We start from the raw sequence: 20,907 nt of genomic DNA on the forward strand, positions 1-20,907 counted from the left end.
AGTGAAATCTAGAAGTGTGTGTTACTGTACATTCCATCATGGAATGCATTCTAACAAAATAATATTACAATGGGGCAGGTCTGTTGTTTTTTTTTTATCAAGTACGTGTAAATAATGCATGGTGAGCAGGTTATGAAAACAGCATGCCAGTCAGTACAAATTGTGCAGGATATGAAAACTATATGCCAGTACAAAATGCACAAGAGAGGGGTGTAAAATGGACCAGTATGTTCTTCAAACTGGACATCAGGTTTTCTTTAGTTAGAGATGATTCACCAGGTGTTCTGATTTTCAACCCTATAGGTCTACCCATGGGGCATTACACACAACTGTTCCTAAAAAGGCTCTCCCTAGTATCTTCTTCCAATAGGGCTGAAGGAAACAGTTAAGGATTGAATAAGAGACCTGTATCTCATACAGATAAGAAGTTTCACTACAAATAGTATCTTTATAAACAATACATTTGCTTTGTACACTGCTGTCAGTTGAATAAATCAAGAATGTTCTCATGAATTTGAGACCGTTTATCCTAACTGGATTGCTTACAAAAGATAAGCTACAGTACTGTACTGTAGGATTTCCTGATAATGCAGCCAGCAGGAGTGATACTCTGTGGATTCTATATCTATATCAGACATAATGGTGGAAAAAATGCATTCAGTACTAAAAGGGATCTTAAAAGTGACAAAGCTGTGTTTATTAGTGAGCTGGAAATCACAATCTTCCTGCATCAGGTGTCCTGCAACATTGCTCTGTACTGGAGGACCCTGCACGTTCCACTGCCAATCAACTTCAAGGCTGCAGGATTGGTTTTCTCCATCCCCTACTAATATAATGACACTGCCCGATCCTCACTTACACAATCACACAAGCAGCCTGTTTGCTTGTGTCATGGGGCAAAGTACCTGGGTCAGGGGAGTTCCTGTAGGGGAAAATTTACATTTGTTTTCATTAGAAATAAAACCTTGTACCTGGCCATCTTCTTGTGCATACACTTCTTGCTTCCTGTCACAGACACCTACGTTCAATAAGATGCAGAAAGTCCACAGTGACAGGCCAATTAATGACCAGATCATTTGCTCATCACCTGCTATATTATGTGATAATTGCACCAGTTAGGTCAGAAGCCTAAGTGGAAGTAATTGTGACAGTTTTCTCAGGAGTAACCATATACAGAGTATAGTGAGCTAATCATGGACTCAAATATCTTTTTGGTTTGAACATTTCTTATATTGAAATACGTCAAAAGTTGGTTAGTATTACAGCACAACCGTTATTTATCACTAAATGAGCATTGTAAGTAGCTTTAATGACCGGTCCATGCAGGAGACATCTTACTGCACAGTGCACACAAATACCAACAAAAGAATTTATTAAATAGAAATTGCTTGGGGTTACATAGATGTAATGGAAGCGAATGTAATAGGTGCATTTAACATTGTGGTAAAACAATTACAAAATCCCCACCAGCTAGCATACCATTGTATTCTCATGCCAAAGCTGATCTACAGAGTTGTAAACTGAATATACAGTACCATGTATTGTGCTACAGAAATCATGTTTCCCTCTAAACAGATTCATTGTCTACGCAATGGCGGCATCTGTTTTGTGGGTAGAATCAAAAAATAAAGTCAATGAAGTGAATTCATTTCCAGGGATCTAGTGCCATTAATGTGGCATAAGGCACATTGCTTCATGCCTCTAGTGAATGGATCTGCTCAATATAGGTTTAACACACATAATGGCTGCATCTACCATGGGTAGGTCTGGTGCACCTTAAATCAGCAGTTGGTTAAACTGTATGTAAATTCCATGTATGGGATCAAAGAGAACCAAGTATATACCTTTTGTTTTTCCTTCTAGAATTTGTGATAAACATATCAATTATCAAAAACAAAAACAGCATACATTATTAGTGGGTTTGAATAACTGATACATGGCAGATAAGTGGGAATAGCAGAATTTTGAAAATAAATGCAGTCATTAATTCTGCTTTACATTCACAGTAAACATATGTAAAGATTTACTACACAAACTTAATATTTTTTCTCCTCTTTAATTTAACACCCAAAACAGAGCAGGTTTACAAGAGTGTGCAATCTGCTAGACCAGCCCTTCATACAGTCGTCATGTGCATAGAACCATTTAACAATTAACAGAAAGAGAACACATAAAAAAAAAAACACTTTAAATCCCCACAGACAACTGTCTGAACAGCGTTAATACATCAGTCACATATATCATATTATTCTGTTTTATAATTTAATGCAATGACATAAGTTTGCTTCATATATTTCATGGTACAAAGGTTTCTTCTAAGACTTTCAGTGCTGGGCATGTAAGGAGGGCCCCTTATGTAGTACAAAGTTTAATAAAGTTAAAAAGATATTGAATGCATTCCTATAGATAATGTGTCTGAGTCATATAGTAAGTACACTTAGCACTGTGCATGTCTGTGTGTAGATTTTATTATAGTTTCATTTTGTAAGGATTACACGTATCATTAGTCCCAATTATAAATTTCTCCACACGAAGCTGTTTTTTTCTTTTTTCTTTTACCAGATGACCATTATTTAGTGGATATTATATCTGGCATCTGAAGTACATTTTAATGCATCTCTTCAGTGGCACATACAGTAGCTAGAATGATTTACTTTAAAGGAATATTTACATATTTAGCAGATAATAAAACACCACTAAACCCCAAATATGAAAAAGTTCAGATTTGAACCAGGAAGGTAGAATATAGTGTCAATGCTTCCAGGACCATCCACTTCAGTTGTAAGTATTACTTCCCTCTGCACTGCAGATAGCTGAAGCTCCACTCATACAGTACCTCTAGTCCAGTGTTCTGATTGGATCGCATTTAGGTTAAAAAGTACAGACTGACAGTGGCATCGACACCATTGGCAATGCCCATAATATGAATTAAGCAATCCGCACTGTAAATTTCTGCTAAGTAAACAGCTACCAGGCTGTCAAGTAACAGAGTGTCTGCTCTAGTAGAGAAACTCCTACATCCTGATATGGCAACTTACTGCAGAGGAGTGAAAGAGCTTTGGGGACAGATTTACTAAAATGTAAATATGCATATTCATATATAAATGTAGCACAGTAACAAACAGCCTGTGATCTTATATATAAATTGCATTGGTCTGTATGTTTGTTTGTCTGTCTGGTTATGCCTTTGGACAACCCTGCACTGATTGGGATGAAAACAATGCAAGGTGATCCAGTTGGATCCTGGTCAGATTTTAGCGGGGTTAGGGTCTGGCTGGACCTCCTGGTTGGTCTACGCTGGACAGAACTTTAACCCGGGGAGCCTGTTCTGGGACTTCCACTGGATGGACTGGGACTAAAACCTCACAAGGTGGTAACATTGGATCCCAGAAGAAATACTAGGGGGTTGAGGTCCTGGTTGGACGTCCTGATAGTTTTTAACAGGCAAAAATTTGACCAGGAGAGCCTGTTCTGGGCTTTCGATTGGATGGGTTTGGATGAAAACTTTACAGAGTGATAAGATTGGGTCCAAGAAGACATACGAAAGGGTTGATGTTCTGGTCGGACCCCCCGTTGCTATACGCAAGACAGAACTTAGACACAGGGTGTCTGTTCTGGGCCTTACACTGGATGGATTTGGATGAAAACTTGAATGAACTGTGATAACTGACAGAAATAACCATAATTCAATTACTTGAAATAACTGGCTGAAATACAGGTGGGAAGACAAAAAAATTGTGTACCCAAAAGCCTTGGAATAGCAACATTGATAACAGAAGGAAAACCCCAGTGGAGGTTCCTTGCAAGTTTGGGACTACATTTCAGCAATGGAGTTGGGGATTGGATCAGGGTTAATGGTGTCCTCAATGCTGACAAATACAAGCAGGTACTTATCCGTCATGTAATACCATCAGGGAGAAATCTGATTTGCTCAAATTTATTCTGCAGCAGGCCACGACCCCAAACATACAGCCAATGTCAACAAGGACTCCTGGAAGTGATGATATGGCCCCCACAGAGCTTTGACCTCAACATAATCGAGTCTCTCTGCGACTACATGAAGAGACAAAAGGATTTGAGAAAGCCTACATCCACACAAGATCTATGGTTAGTTCTCCAAGATGTTTGAAACAACCTCCCTGTCGAGTTCCTTCGAAAACTGTGCAAGTGTACCTAAAAGAATTGATGCTGTTTTGAAGGTAAAGGGTGGTGACACCAAATATATATATATATATATATATATATATATATATATATATAAATGCCAAATATTTGCTTTACTTGCTCTTTAAGACCTTTTGATATTACTTCATGATTTTTATATCTTTAATTAAAAGAAAACACATGGTGGGTCTATAATTTGAATTAAAGATATCTCTGCATATTTTAAAGAGTAGGTCTGTGTGCGAGGCAGCCATATATTTTTTTTTCATGTTCTTGATTAGTAATCTGTCAGAGATGTAACTCGCCAGGGACATCAGACTGTTAGAGCTGGCGCAAACAGAACGTTGTACCCGGTCACAGACTTCAATCTCTGTTAGGTTCTTCTGCATGTGTATTTGCTTAATAACCATGAGGTCCATTAACCACTACAGTTAAAATTAGGATTCAGGGGAGCTAATGTAAAAAGGAAGTATGTACCGGTTAAAATAGCTGAACCCCACCCCTGAAAAAAATCTCAGGTGGAGATATCCCTAATATGATGAAGAAAGACTTTGACAGATACATATTGGCTTATTGCAGGAGGAACACCTTGCTTATTTTTTGCCTGCTCCTCAATGGGTGTGGTACAGAAGAGCTACATGCATTAGTTCTAGTCATTAGGTTGACCCCATATGGTTGACAGACACAAGGTCGACATGGATAAAAGGTTGACATATGAAAGGTTGATGCTAGAAAAGGTCAACAGGTCCAAAAGGTTGACATGACGATGAGTGGCACAACAAATGGTCGACATACCTTATTTTCGGGGTTAGTGTGGAAAGTTTTGGCATCTGCGACCACCAGTTGTTGAAATGCGACCCATCACGGGCTTGCTTCACTTGCAAGGTGACTAAAGCTTATGATTTGTGACATGGATAGTCACGGAAGGAAATAAGGAAAAAAAACATGAACCCCACCCCCAAAAAAAATAAAATAAAATAAAACAAACCATGTGTCAACCATGTGTGTGTCTGCCATTGTCATGTCGACAATATGAACTAGTCGACCCTTTCCAATGTCAACCTTTCATTTGTCGACCTTTTGTCCATATTGATCTTGTGTCTGTCAACCATATGGGGTTGACCTAATGACTGTTGACCTAATGTATGTCAACCAATAGTCTGGATCACCTCCTCAATGGAGTGCAAGCAAAAATAAGCAAGGTTTCCTTTATGGATACACCATGTTATACCAACGTGCAAAGTTCAAACTGAATCTTTTGGCTAATTGAATCTCCTGCCTTTTCTTTGTCGAGTCATATTGAAATGAAAAGATGGGGTCTATTCAATGACTGTCAGAATTGCCGTCAAGTCGAAAAGACGTCAGTTTCCGACTTTTTTAGGTTGAATCAGGATTCGACCTATTCAATGGAGATGCCGAAATTCCGACTTGTCGGAAAACACGTGGATCGGCGGATTAGCCGCTGATCCATGTATTTTGTCGAATTTGTGGCCATTTCTGACAGGTTTTTCGCCCATTTTCGACAATGCTGATTCGACTTTAAAAAAAGTCGGATCAGCATTGTCGAAAATGGCCAAAACCCGTCAGAAATACCCGCAAATTGAATACTGCACTGTCATCTGACACAGAATTTGTGCTCCCCTAACAAATTCTTCTTGTACTCTGCAGAGCTCTTCTGACCGACGTTTTAAGAGGTTGTAACACAAAGAAGAAACTTCAGGGAACATTGCTGTGTGATGATTTCATAAGTGACAGAGAGAGAAGACATTCTGGAGATATGTCACATATTACTGCAATCTTAGCATAATTATACTAACAACAGATGATGAGAAGGCAGTTCATACCACTTCTATGTAATCTAAAAAAAAATAATTTAGTTTGATTCGTACAATTTTCAGCACTGCTAATTTTTAAAAACATGAGGGGAGCACGCAAAAGGTCTTGAGGGGTACCCAAATATAAGAAAAAACATTACATCACATTAACAATTAAATACTATATTAACTAAGTCGGGGTTAGCAAACCTATGGCATATAAACAGTTGAGCAACTTTATATGAAAAGATGGCAGGGTAGGTTGGGAATTTAAGTACAGGTTGAGTATCCCATATCCAAATATTCCGAAATACGGAATATTCCGAAATACGGACTTTTTTGAGTGAGATAGTGAAACCTTTGTTTTTTGATGGCTCAATGTTCACAAACTTTGTTTAATACACAAAGTTATTAAAAAATATTGTATTAAATGACCTTCAGGCTGTGTATATAAGGTGTATATGGAACATAAATGAATTGTGTGGATGTAGACACACTTTGTTTAATGCACAAAGTTATAAAAAATATTGGCGAAAATGACCTTCAGGCTGTGTGTATAAGGTTTATATGAAACATAAATGCATTCTGTGCTTAGATTTAGGTCCCATAAACATGATATCTCATTATAGTATGCAATTATTCCAAAATACGGAAAAATCCGATATCCAAAATACCTCTGGTCCCAAGCATTTTGGATAAGGGATACTCAACCTGTACTTTATTTACTGCAGTATTGGGCCTCATTGACAGCCATTTTGTACAATGTACCAAGTCAAGGCTGGACGGTGGGATAGATTTACTAAAATATCTAAAAATGAAAAGTGTAGGTGTATGAAAAACTAATAAAGTTGGCTGTAAACTTTTAAAAATCAATAATATGGTGTGTGGGGCTAAAACAGCATTTTCAAGCAATGCCAGATAAGAATTTCATTTTTGGCACAAATCTCAACATGTACAATTTTGTCAAACAAAATATTGTAAAATAAGTAACTAAAACACTTAATAGTTGAATTCTGTATCATATGGAATATTTGTAGTCATAGTTTCCATGAGACTGTGTACATGCAAAGCCAAACCACAATCCGTTCTGCATGCATTAGCTAATCGCATGCACTCGTCCTTACATGCATCTTGAGGAAAACGAATAGCAGATTGGAATCGACATGGAACAAGGCAAAAATAAAAACATTTTCTGTTAACCATTTTTGACATTTTTAAAGTGAAAAGAGATCTTTATACAAATATATTCTTCTAGTACATTCTGAGTACAGGGACAAGATCTGTATTTAAATGTGGACAAAAATAGACAAAATGGAGACTGAGGTGCCAAGAGGGCTGCACTCATTCAGAGCCAAAGGGCTCAAAATTCTTGAAAGATAAAGTGTAGAAAATACATAAATCCTATTCCACAAACAATATGAAAAATAAAAAAGCAATGAGCCTTACCCTAAAACTAAATTAACTGCTCAAAATGAGCAAAAACTAAAATAAAAACCTTCACAAATATAGCCTGATTCTTTACATTTTTATAAAAATTTATCAGTAATACTCATAATGGAGATTCAGCTAATTCCTATCACAGAATCAATTGAGATTAAATACAGTATAAACATGCAAAAAAATCATTGCATGATGCATATGCGAAACAAAAAAAACGAACAAATTCTGCAGTCAAGAAATCACTTTACGTTAAACCTCTCTGATTTAATTGTTCTGCAAGAGGATTAACCGCAAATTATAAAGGTTTGATTAACTAGACCTTCCAGCAGTTGTCTCTGATGTCTGGAAAGGCATTAGTGTGGCATTCTGACATCATGTACGTCCCTTCTACTTCCACTTGACACGACATTATTACTACATGTCAAATTACCTGGTGGGGGCTTGTTGACACGGCTTATTGTATTAAACAAGAAAATATGTCGTATACATTGATGTGTGTGTTCTGAATGGCAACGGTTGATTTGGCCTCTCTAGAAATGATGTAAAAAAATTATTCTAGACCGAGTTTAAGAACACGTACCTTCAACTGTGTACTCATAAAGCAGCAATACATATTGTAATTATTTGCGTCTTTATAATACAACCCGCAGCTCCAGGAATCGTAGGAAGACCACTGAGAAAATAATTTTTTGGGTCTTCCCTTATCCTTCTACTTCATGACAGACTTTCTAACCTAGTATTGTCTGTTTGTCCGCTTATATGGTAGCACAGAAAGAGTGTTAGACTATTAAAAGACGGTGCCCAGAAATGATGGTGGCTCTAACCATTTTCATCCTTCAAGAAATTATTTTTAACCCTATAATTTTCAGGTTATTTTTTTTCTCTTAACATTGCAGCCTTAAAATTGTAGGGTTAATATGCGTGCTCCCAAATGTACTATTCTCTGACTGTGTTCATGCCACACTTTGTAAACTGGGATGTACAAATTGGTAGTTAATAAAAGAAAACCCTTCAAAGTCAGCTTGATCGATGTTGGCGATGACCAGCTGGTCTGGGGGTGTCAGCACAGGCTGTCCTCTTGTGAAGAACTTGTCAAAGTTTTCGGCTCCCTTGCCACACTGTAATTTATAAGAGCAGAAATTATAATATATCATTAAAAGATCACTAAACATATACATTTAGTTCATCCAATAGTAATAGTTTAGAATACACACAAATAAAAGTTCTTCTATTGGCAAAACTTGAAGTTTTTTTGTATAGTATTGTTTTCTTACCAGCCGTAGTGACAAACAGTGACACACAAATAATAAACAGCTTGCAATCCTTGTACTGCTACCTTCACTATTATACAATGGCGCCTCATACATAGCAGTGCAGAGGTATTGTCAATCCCATTTGCCTCTGTACCTGCATAATGTATGAATTATGCCTGACTCTAGTTATGTGAGTTGGGAAGCTACATGAAGCAAAACATGAGGGAAGAAACAAGAGTTAAGAATTGTTCCCAAAAATACATAAAAGAATATTTATATATTTTTTTTAGGTTAATAGTCCTTTAAAATGTAAAATGTGCATTTTACTCCTCTTGAAGATAGTTCTAGTCTAAAAACCCCTCCTTTACAGAGAGAGCAGGAAATGAATATTCCCTGCATGTCATTCAACCAAGCACCATTATTAAGAATACCGATAACGGGATACCGACCTCCAGAATGCTGGCAGGTGGGAGAGTGCAACAAAGCCCCTTGCGGGCTCACTGCGCTTGCCACGCTGCGGGCTCGGTGGCTGGCTGCGCTCACCACATGTTATATTCCCACTCCATGGGTTTTGTGGACACCCAGTAGTAGGAATAGCTGTGACGGTGCTGCCGGCATTCTGGCAGTCAGGATCCCGGTGTCGGTATTCTGACCGCTGGTATCCTGACTACATCCCCTGTATTTGCTAAGTGCTTTCATAATCTACAATACAAGTACAGTAAAAGTTTCCACCCCAGATTCGGGAGCCTCCCAGCAGTTCCGGAAGAGTTGGCAAATTTTGCCATATTCTGGAAAACACAGATGGTTAAATCAAATTGACTGAGGTGCTAATTAAGTCACCTGTGGCCAAGTGTGGATAAACTTAGAACCTGAAGCGTTGGGGTGTCTTCAGGGCCACGTTTGAGAACCTCTGGAGAAGAGTATGCTGAGACAGTCCATTATAACCATATAGTATTTATTTCCACTGGAACTTGACGGATCAGTAATGTTCATTTAAAGTTGTATAAAGGGGCCTTATGGTGGTGGCGCACTGTTAGGTATGGGCTATTTGGTGTTTTAAGTGGTTTAGCTGCATATAGTAAAATGCCTGTCCTGGTGTATACACATGCAGTATAAAGTGTGGCTTTTTTCTTGATTTCTCGATTAAAGACTAACTCTTAGAAAATGGGCAGCTGAAGGTTTATTTTAAACATGAAAGTAGTTAAACTCCAAGACCATTGCCTCATTGGTGTCAGCGCCATGTGTGTTTGGGGGCTAGAAAAGGGTTAAAATCTACTCCAGTATGGCATGACTATTTGGTTTTCTAAGTAGTTTGGGTGTGTTTTGTTCTTGCTATTCTCTGTGTGGAATGCCTGCTCTTGGGGGGTAATTCCAAGTTGATCGCAGCAGGATTTTTGATAGCAATTGGGCAAAACCATGTGCACTGCAGGGGAGGCAGATATAACATGTGCAGAAAGAGTTAGATTTGGGTGGGTTATTTATTTTGTTTCTGTGCAGGGTAAATAATGGCTGCTTTATTTTTACACTGCAAATTAGATTGCAGATTGAACACACCCCACCCAAATCTAACTCTCTCTGCACATGTTATATCTGCTTCCCCTGCAGTGCACATGGTTTTGCCCAATTGCTAACAATAATCCTGCTGCGATCAACTTGGAATTACCCCCATAGTTTTTGTTAGGTTATGGTGGCGGGCTGCGGCCTAAGCCTTGCTGTGGCAGTATGAACAACTGTATTTGTGCAGTTTTTAGTCTAGTTAAATGGATGCACCCTCTTTTAGTTTGGTAGTTGCTGATATCCCCCAAACAGGGTATGGATGCACCACTCATCCATGTGGGTACACCTTAAATTGTAGCTAAGGGAGGGTGATTCACATGCAAACGTTTGGGTTAAGGGGGGTAGACACGGAGCGATGTTCAGCTAATTTCTAAGCAATCTGACTAGATTGAATAGAAATTAGCTGAACATCGCTCTGTGTGTAGGGGTGCCGGCGACAGCGATGCGCGGTGCCGAGCGTCGCTATCGCCGGTGCTAGATGGCCTGCATGCAGGCACAATCTAGCACAGTGATGGCTAACCTTGCACTCCAGCTGCTGTTGAACTACACATCCCATCATGTCCTGCATCAGTTTTAGCATGACCAAATAACAAAACTGTAGCAGGGCATGCTGGGATATGTAGTTCATCAACAGCTGGAGTGTCAAGGTTAGCCATCACTGATCTAGCAGGTTGCTCATTTCACCGCTGGGTGAAATGAGCGGCCCCCGTATCCGTCCATCCCCCCCACTCAGCACATCGCGCTGTGCTGAGCGGGGGGAGAGATGTGTGCTGAGAGACCGCTCAGCACACATCTCTGGGAAAATCTCCCCGTCACTACGGCCCTTTATTTATAGTTAGATGTTCTTTATACTCCCCTTCCTCTCCTTTTCCCTTATATATTTTTAGCAAATAAATTTGATAGATTATTCTTAGCAATTACGGTCCCTGTCTATTTATGATCAATTGGTTATTTATAGGTTATTGTTAGAATTGGATCTGGTATCATATTATCATGTCGGGTGGTGAGTCATAGGCCATTAGGGAGTATATTATTTTGCAGGTGAACTGAACAGTAATATCATGGTCTTGTTTCTATTTGTTCCTTATAGAAAACACAAAATTAGTCTGCGGTGGTGGATGGGCAGGTCTTTGTGCTATCTCGCTCTCTCTCTATATATATATATATATATATATATATATATAGTACAAGAAGCTTCAGAGATTCTTATGCTGGGTATACATGGACAGATATATTGGCCGATCACTTGATCGCCCAATATATCGTTATCTGATCAGTGGGTGTGTATAAACAATATGTCTACGTCGTTCACAGACATATCGAGTCGGCCTTGCAGCACAGCCGATGACCAATGTATCTGTAGATATACTGGTGCATCGTGCTGTGTGTATGGATGACCCACCGACGTGCTATAGGTCGCCCAGCTCGTCCATTATGCAGGGGGGCTGGATTATGCAAATGTGTACTCACATGTCCTCACGGAATGTCATTCTACACTGCAGCCGAAGCAGTGACTTGCACTGGAGGTGCGGGAGTCTGCCGTAGTGATCTGTGAGCATGGGGGGTGTTTGGGGGCAGTTTCCATCCGGGTCTGGGACCTATGCAGGACAAGGGGGCGTGACGATTTCAGCTGACCTGTGAACTGTGCAGAGATGACCTGTGAGGGGATGATTGCCATTTCCACTTACCAACCTGTGCCGGGGAGGAGGGGTGGGAAGGTGGACCCTGCCACCGCTATGGGGATCCTGTGTCTGGCCGCGCCGATCCGTGAGGAGGCTCTGGGAAGCGGACAGAGCACGGAGCTCAGCATTTAATGAGGTGAGGGCAGCGGGCATGCTGGGACATGTAGTCCCGGGGATTCCCGCACAGGCATCACTACAAGGACTCCTCCCCCAGCATGGCACACACAGGGCTGGAACACCTACTGATCCCCACACCCAGCATGCCATGCGCCAGGACACACAGGGCAGATACTATTACTGATCCCTACACCCAACATGCCGTGCGCCGGGATATACATAAGATACTACCTAGTATTAATGTCTTTCAGCAGACATTGTACATGGCGGAGGAAGGGGGGCTGGTGCCAATGCTGTGACTATCAAGGGTGGGGATCAGTATAGTATCCTGCCGCATGGGATACCGATGGTCAGTATACAGACATCGGCATCCAGAGTGGTGGAATGCCGGCAGGTGGGCGAGCACAACGAAGCCCCTTCAACGCTCGCCACACTGTGGGCTCGGTGGTGAGCTATGCTCACCACAGGTTCTATTCTCTCTCTATGGGTGTCGTGGATACCCATAGAGGGGGGGTCACCTACCTCGCCGGTATACCAGTGGCGGTATTGTGCCTCTGTTGGGTTCCCTGGCATCAGTATTGTGACAGCCGGTATCCCGGCGAGCAGTATGCTGACCGCATACTGGGAGGTGAGCAGGTGCTGGTGAGCTTTGACAATGGGGGAGGGGGAGGGGAAGATTGTGCGACTGCTAGTGCTGTGAGCAGTACCTAAAGAAGCCATCAGCAGGTGCCCCAGCCAGCGGGAGATATTGGGAGACCCTACCAGCTGGAGCCATGATCTGTGGGTGCCCTGCCAGCCTTGGCCAGAGTGTGCCCTAAGGGATTTGTGGAGGCAAGTCAGTACTATGCACTAGTTATAAATTAGTTATAACTGTCTCCTCAGAAACATGAAGGATTGTAGGAAATGGAGGAAGCGAGACACTGAGAGACAGAGGGAGCAAGACAGTGGGAGTGAGAGAGACAATGAGCGGGATGTACTAAGCGGAAATTGCGGTAAACCCCGTTTACCGCATTTTCCTGATGTACTATCCCCCGGCCGACAGGTCAGCGCCGCGGCGGGGTTTGCCAGCTTTAGCTGGCGATAGTCCATAGAAGCCTATGGGCTTCTCTCCGCGGCGCTGTGTGAGGGATCCGATCGGATCCCTCCCAGCATGCCCTGCGGCCGCCCCCGTCACCCCGCGCATGCGCAGACTGACTTCTGGGGCCGAATCCCGGAAGTCAGGCTGCCGCTGTGCATCGCGGAGGACAGCTCTTATCGGTAGAGCCGTCCTCTGCATTGCTGAGCGCATATGTTAGTACATATGCGATCAGCATCGAGGGGCAAGGCGGCGATGGGCGGCGATGTACATTAGTACATCCCGCCCAATGGGAGAGAGAAAGAATACTGGTGCCTACACACGGCACAATGTGTCCCTGAACGACACATTGTGACCGGTGGGGTTCCGCCATCAGCAAGTGCATACACACTTGCCGATGCCGGCAGCGACTAACAGGGGGAGGTGGGGTTGGGGGCATTTGGCAGCATGGCATTGCTAATGACAGCCCCAGATCTGTCACTAGCAACCCGCTGGTGCGTGCATTGTTATCGTTTATACACATGGAACGGATGTAAACGATGTGTCAGTCCAATCAATCGGGAACACCCACATTGTGGGTATAATCGTTCCGTGTGTATGCACCTTTAGAGAGAGAGACAAGGGGAGAACACAGAGAAAAGAAAGGCTATTCCTTTATCTGTGTGCCCTGCAGAAGGCCAGCCCATTATGTAAATTGCAGGAATATTTGGCAGAATTCATGACGACGATCTTCCAGTGTGTACAGAGGAAAGATTAATTGCCCAATGTCCTCAACCACAGAAGTACATCCATCCTGTCCTCTACAAAGTATAGTTGTAACATTTTATTCCAGGAGAAATGTTGTTACTGAGCATACTATACATTGTGTGATATCTGTAACAGCTCAGATGCTAGCTGACATTGTATCTATTACCAAACGACGTGGCTGACGTGTCTAACTATTAGCCTATTTTTTCAACAATTTAAAACACAAGATCAGAGTACCACTGCTGTAAATGCAAGGAATCTGGTCTCATATGTACAGTATATCTAACACAGAGCAGTGCAATCTTTTAGTTAACCAGTTACAGAATTTTGAACTGTATAACAAATATCCCTTCTGCCTTGATGTCCACAATATGTATTCTAGACATTTCAAATATGTCATCTATCTTCACAGGTCAGGATATCCAACATTTGGCCTTAGGGCAAACACAAGTGGCCCAAAACTCGTCTAGCAGAATGCTGTAATCAAAAATAGCTGTTGCCGAAACTTTCAGGCCTTGTTACTCTTATGCAATATAGAGAGCATTCTAGTGACCGAAATTTGATACAGAGAGCATTCTAGTTACTAAAATGCCATACAAGGGGCATCCTAGCGACTGAAATTCAATAGAAATAATTTTAGGGAGCGAAGTGCAATAGGCAATTCTAGCGAGTGAAATGCAACACAGAGACATTCTAGTTACTGAAATGTAAAACAGAGAGCATGCTCGTAACGTAAAATGTGATTGAAAGCATTCTATTGATTGACTGAAATGAGACTGAAAGTATTCTAATGCCTGAAATGTGATATATAGAGAACAGTGACTGAAATTAGACACAAAGATCACTGTAGTGGCTGAATTAAATACATTAAGCATTCAAGTGACTGACATACATTAGAGATGCCATTCTAGCAACCGATATCCAATACAGGGGTCTACTACGCTTGCCCGACCACCGGAATGCCGGCAACTGGGCGAGTGCAAAAGAGCCCCTTGCGGCCCGCTGCGCTCGCCACAATGCGGGCACAGTGACGTGCTATTTTTGCTCCATCCAGGGGTGTCGTTGACACCCCAATAGGGAAAGTAGTTGACGGCATTCCAGCGGTCGTGATCCCGGCGCCGGTATGCTGAGCTCAGGGATCCTGACAGCCGGGATATCAAGTGCCACCTCAATACAGAGCAGCTTAGCATACAATATAAAAACAAAATAAACAATCCATTCTAGTGAACATTCTACTTAGACATGTGCATTAAAAAGCATATTATAATGGCCGGTATGCGGTAAGAGGTTACATAGAACAATCTAGTAACCTCTTACACAATACCAACAATATTCTAGTTAGTGACTGCTTACTCAATGTAGACATTTTACTGATCACTATACAATACAGACAACATTTAACAGGCCCTATACAGTGCAGCCAACATTCTTGTAATCGCGTATACAATTCACCCAGCATTAGATGTACTTCAATACAATACAGTGACTCCTTACAGAATATAGTGATTATTCTTGTAACCCAGAGGTTCCCAAACTGTGTGCCGTGGCACCCTCGGGTGCCTCGGGACACTTGCAGGGGTGCCCTGGGTTGGTGGTCCAGGACCAATTCAAATTATTCATGGTCAATATAATAGGCAAAACCAGTGCTGGTGGCTGCCAGTCATAAAATGTGTGGCCAAACAGAAGCAAATCTTGTCCCACACCAAACAACTGACCCTAAGAATGACATAATGTAATATTTATTTCTAAATTTCTCAATAAGAAATTTTGGGCCTAGGGGTGCCGTGAAAAAAATTCTGATATTCTAGGGCGCTGTGATTCAAAAAAGTTTGGAAACCACTGTTGTAACCACTATACAATGTAGAAAGTATTCTTCTGAGCCCTATACTATATAGAGAGTATTCTATACCAAGTAGACAGCTCCCGGAATGCCACGTGCTCAACACGGTAAAGGACGAATTGCTTTCTGGCATACTCTGTCATTCATATTTTATCTAGAAGAAGCAAGTTTTGCTTAATAGCAAAGGGCAAATGAGCATAACTTAGCAAATGCAATGAATTTTATTCTATTTCTATATTTGAAAAAAAAAATCTGTATCATGACATTTCTTCACCAGATCGCCCAGAAAGTATCTCAGGTGTGGTTGGATAAACTGGGTAAGATTCCTCATACTGTAGTAATGTCATATAGAAAATAGTAATTTATTATTTTAAATGACGAGTGGTGTTACTGAAAGATACAGATTTATAAAACAAGGGTATTTCCAGAAGAGGGAGTACCTTAGTTCTACAAATAGAATAGGAGCAAAGGAGGTATAAAATAATCATGCTTAAATTAAAATGCCTCTAGAATATCCTTAGACCTGCAGTGAAAGGTAATAATAGTCCAAACAAGGGAATGAGGTCTTCGTGAAAAAGTATTTCAATAAAATTTAAAATACTGAGCTAAAAATAAGAATTTACTTACCGATAATTCTATTTCTCATAGTCCGTAGTGGATGCTGGGGACTCCGTAAGGACCATGGGGGGGTAGCGGCTCCGCAGGAGACTGGGCACAAAAGTAAAAGCTTTAGGACTACCTGGTGTGCACTGGCTCCACCCTCTATGACCCTCCTCCAAGCCTCAGTTAGGATACTGTGCCCGGACGAGCGTACACAATAAGGAAGGATATTGAATCCCGGGTAAGACTCATACCAGCCACACCAATCACACTGTACAACCTGTGATCTGAACCCAGTTAACAGCATGATAACAGAGGAGCCTCTGAAAAGATGGCTCACAACAATAATAACCCGATTTTTGTAACAATAACTATGTACAAGTATTGCAGACAATCCGCACTTGGGATGGGCGCCCAGCATCCACTACGGACTATGAGAAATAGAATTATCGGTAAGTAAATTCTTATTTTCTCTAACGTCCTAAGTGGATGCTGGGGACTCCGTAAGGACCATGGGGATTATACCAAAGCTCCCAAACGGGCGGGAGAGTGCGGATGACTCTGCAGCACCGAATGAGAGAACTCCAGGTCCTCCTCAGCCAGGGTATCAAATTTGTAGAATTTAGCAAACGTGTTTGCCCCTGACCAAGTAGCTGCTCGGCAAAGTTGTAAAGCCGAGACCCCTCGGGCAGCCGCCCAAGATGAGCCCACCTTCCTTGTGGAATGGGCATTTACAGATTTTGGCTGTGGCAGGCCTGCCACAGAATGTGCAAGCTGAATTGTACTACAAATCCAGCGAGCAATAGTCTGCTTAGAAGCAGGAGCACCCAGCTTGTTGGGTGCATACAGGATAAATAGCGAGTCAGATTTTCTGACTCCAGCCGTCCTAGAAACATATATTTTCAGGGCCCTGACTACGTCCAGCAACTTGGAGTCCTCCAAGTCCCTAGTAGCCGCAGGCACCACAATAGGCTGGTTCAAGTGAAATGCTGAAACCACCTTAGGGAGAAATTGAGGACGAGTCCTCAATTCTGCCCTGTCCGTATGAAAAATTAGGTAAGGGCTTTTATAGGATAAAGCCGCCAATTCTGAGACACGCCTGGCTGAAGCCAGGGCTAACGGCATTACCACCTTCCATGTGAGATATTTTAAGTCCACAGTGGAAACTGGTTCAAACCAATGTGATTTTAGGAATCCCAAAACTACATTTAGATCCCAAGGTGCCACTGGAGGCACAAAAGGAGGTTGTATATGCAGTACCCCCTTGACAAACGTCTGTACTTCAGGAACTGAAGCCAGTTCTTTTTGGAAGAAAATCGACAGGGCCGAAATCTGAACCTTAATGGACCCTAATTTTAGGCCCATAGACAGTCCTGTTTGTAGGAAATGCAGGAAACGACCCAGTTGAAATTCCTCTGTAGGGGCCTTCCTGGCCTCGCACCACGCAACATATTTACGCCAAATACGGTGATAATGTTGTACGGTTACATCCTTCCTGGCTTTGATCAGGGTAGGAATGACTTCATCCGGAATGCCTTTTTCCTTCAGGATCCGGCGTTCAACCGCCATGCCGTCAAACGCAGCCGCGGTAAGTCTTGGAAGAGACAGGGTCCCTGCTGGAGCATGTCCTTTCTTAGAGGTAGAGGCCACGGGTCCTCTGTGAGCATCTCTTGAAGTTCCGGGTACCAAGTCCTTCTTGGCCAATCCGGAGCCACGAGTATAGTCCTTACTCCTCTCCTTCTTATGATCCTCAGTACCTTGGGTATGAGAGGCAGAGGAGGGAACACATACACTGACTGGTACACCCATGGTGTTACCAGAGCGTCCACAGCTATTGCCTGAGGGTCCCTTGACCTGGCGCAATATCTGTCTAGTTTTTTGTTGAGGCGGGACGCCATCATGTCCACCTTTGGTTTTTCCCAACGGTTCACAATCATGTGGAAGACTTCTGGGTGAAGTCCCCACTCCCCCGGGTGGAGGTCGTGTCTGCTGAGGAAGTCTGCTTCCCAGTTGTCCACACCCGGAATGAACACTGCTGACAGTGCTATCACATGATTTTCTGCCCAGCGAAGAATCCTTGCAACTTCTGTCATTGCCCTCCTGCTTCTTGTGCCGCCCTGTCTGTTTACGTGGGCGACTGCCGTGATGTTGTCCGACTGGATCAGCACCGGCTGACCTTGAAGTAGAGGTCTTGCTAGGCTCAGAGCATTGTAGATGGCTCTTAGCTCCAGGATATTTATGTGAAGTGATGTCTCCAGGCTTGACCACAAGCCCTGGAAATTTCTTCCCTGTGTGACTGCTCCCCAGCCTCTCAGGCTGGCATCCGTGGTCACCAGGACCCAGTCCTGAATGCCGAATCTGCGGCCCTCTAGAAGATGAGCACTCTGCAACCACCACAGGAGAGACACCCTTGTCCTTGGAGACAGGGTTATCCGCTGATGCATCTGAAGATGCGATCCGGACCATTTGTCCAGCAGATCCCACTGAAAAGTTCTTGCGTGGAATCTGCCGAATGGAATCGCTTCGTAAGAAGCCACCATTTTTCCCAGGACCCTTGTGCATTGATGCACTGACACTTGGCCTGGTTTTAGGAGGTTCCTGACTAGCTCGGATAACTCCCTGGCTTTCTCCTCCGGGAGAAACACCTTTTTCTGGACTGTGTCCAGAATCATCCCTAGGAACAGCAGACGTGTCGTCGGAATCAGCTGCGATTTTGGAATATTTAGAATCCACCCGTGCTGTCGTAGCACTACTTGAGATAGTGCTACTCCGACCTCTAACTGTTCCCTGGACCTTGCCCTTATCAGGAGATCGTCCAAGTAAGGGATAATGAAGACGCCTTTTCTTCGAAGAAGAATCATAATTTCGGCCATTACCTTGGTAAAGACCCGGGGTGCCGTGGACAATCCAAACGGCAGCGTCCGAAACTGATAGTGACAGTTCTGTACCACAAACCTGAGGTACCCTTGGTGAGAAGGGCAAATTGGGACATGGAGGTAAGCATCCTTGATGTCCAGAGACACCATATAGTCCCCTTCTTCCAGGTTCGCTATCACTGCTCTGAGTGACTCCATCTTGAATTTGAACCTTTGTATGTAAGTGTTCAAGGATTTCAGATTTAAAATAGGTCTCACCGAGCCGTCCGGCTTCGGTACCACAAACAGCGTGGAATAATACCCCTTTTCCTGTTGTAGGAGGGGTACCTTGATTATCACCTGCTGGGAATACAGCTTGTGAATGGCTTCCAATACCGCCTCCCTGTCGGAGGGAGACGTTGGTAAAGCAGACTTCAGGAACCGGCGAGGGGGAGACGTCTCGAATTCCAATTTGTACCCCTGAGATACTACCTGCAGGATCCAGGGGTCCACTTGCGAGTGAGCCCACTGCGCGCTGAAATTCTTGAGACGACCCCCCACCGTACCTGAGTCCGCTTGTAAGGCCCCAGCGTCATGCTGAGGACTTGGCAGAAGCGGGGGAGGGCTTCTGTTCCTGGGAAGAGGCTGCCTGCTGCAGTCTTTTTCCCCTTCCTCTGCCCCGGGGCAGATATGAGTGGCCTTTTGCCCGCTTGCCCTTATGGGGACGAAAGGATTGAGCCTGAAAAGACGGTGTCTTTTTCTGCTGAGAGGTGACCTGGGGTAAAAAGGTGGATTTCCCAGCCGTTGCCGTGGCCACCAGGTCCAATAGACCGACCCCAAATAACTCCTCCCCTTTATACGGCAATACTTCCATATGCCGTTTGGAATCCGCATCACCTGACCACTGTCGCGTCCATAACCCTCTTCTGGCAGAAATGGACAGCGCACTTACTCTTGATGCCAGAGTGCAAATATCCCTCTGTGCATCTCGCATATATAGAAATGCATCCTTTAAATGCTCTATAGTCAATAATATACTGTCCCTGTCCAGGGTATCAATATTTTCAGTCAGGGAATCCGACCAAGCCACCCCAGCACTGCACATCCAGGCTGAGGCGATTGCTGGTCTCAGTATAACACCAGTATGTGTGTATATACTTTTTAGGATATTTTCCAGCTTTCTATCAGCTGGCTCCTTGAGGGCGGCCGTATCCGGAGACGGTAACGCCACTTGTTTTGATAAGCGTGTGAGCACCTTATCTACCCTAGGGGGTGTTTCCCAACGCGCCCTAACCTCTGGCGGGAAAGGGTATAATGCCAATAATTTTTTAGAAATTAGCAGTTTTTTATCGGGGGAAACCCACGCTTCATCACACACCTCATTTAATTCATCTGATTCAGGAAAAACTACGGGTAGTTTTTTCACACCCCACATAATACCCTTTTTTGTGGTACTTGTAGTATCAGAAATGTTCAAAACCTCCTTCATTGCCGTGATCATGTAACGTGTGGCCCTACTGGAAAATACGTTTGTTTCCTCACCGTCGACACTGGAGTCAGTGTCCGTGTCTGTGTCGACCATCTGAGGTAACGGGCGCTTTAGAGCCCCTGACGGTGTTTGAGACGCCTGGACAGGTATTAACTGTTTTTCCGGCTGTCTCATGTCGTCAACAGTCTTTTGTAAAGTGCTGACGCTATCACGTAATTCCTTCCATACGACCATCCAGTCAGGTGTCGACTCCCTAGGGGGTGACATCACTATT

At 43.1% G+C, this 20,907-nt stretch overlaps 1 protein-coding gene across 3 annotated transcripts in view; it reads right to left on the reverse strand.

Annotated features, from left to right (window-relative positions):
• Window positions 1-1,355: 1,355 nt before the first annotated feature.
• The window catches only part of PRKCA (protein kinase C alpha), a 656,418-nt gene continuing 636,866 nt past the window's right edge, over window positions 1,356-20,907 (reverse strand). For all 3 annotated transcript variants that reach the window (XM_063960833.1, XM_063960834.1, XM_063960835.1), the window contains one exon: window positions 1,356-8,536. In XM_063960833.1, the coding sequence (XP_063816903.1) occupies window positions 8,372-8,536 (165 nt within the window). In that variant the 3' untranslated portion in view covers window positions 1,356-8,371. The remainder of the gene's footprint in view (window positions 8,537-20,907) is intronic.

The sequence above is a fragment of the Pseudophryne corroboree genome, chromosome 3, assembly GCF_028390025.1.
Source record: "Pseudophryne corroboree isolate aPseCor3 chromosome 3, aPseCor3.hap2, whole genome shotgun sequence".
Lineage (NCBI taxonomy): Eukaryota > Metazoa > Chordata > Amphibia > Anura > Myobatrachidae > Pseudophryne > Pseudophryne corroboree.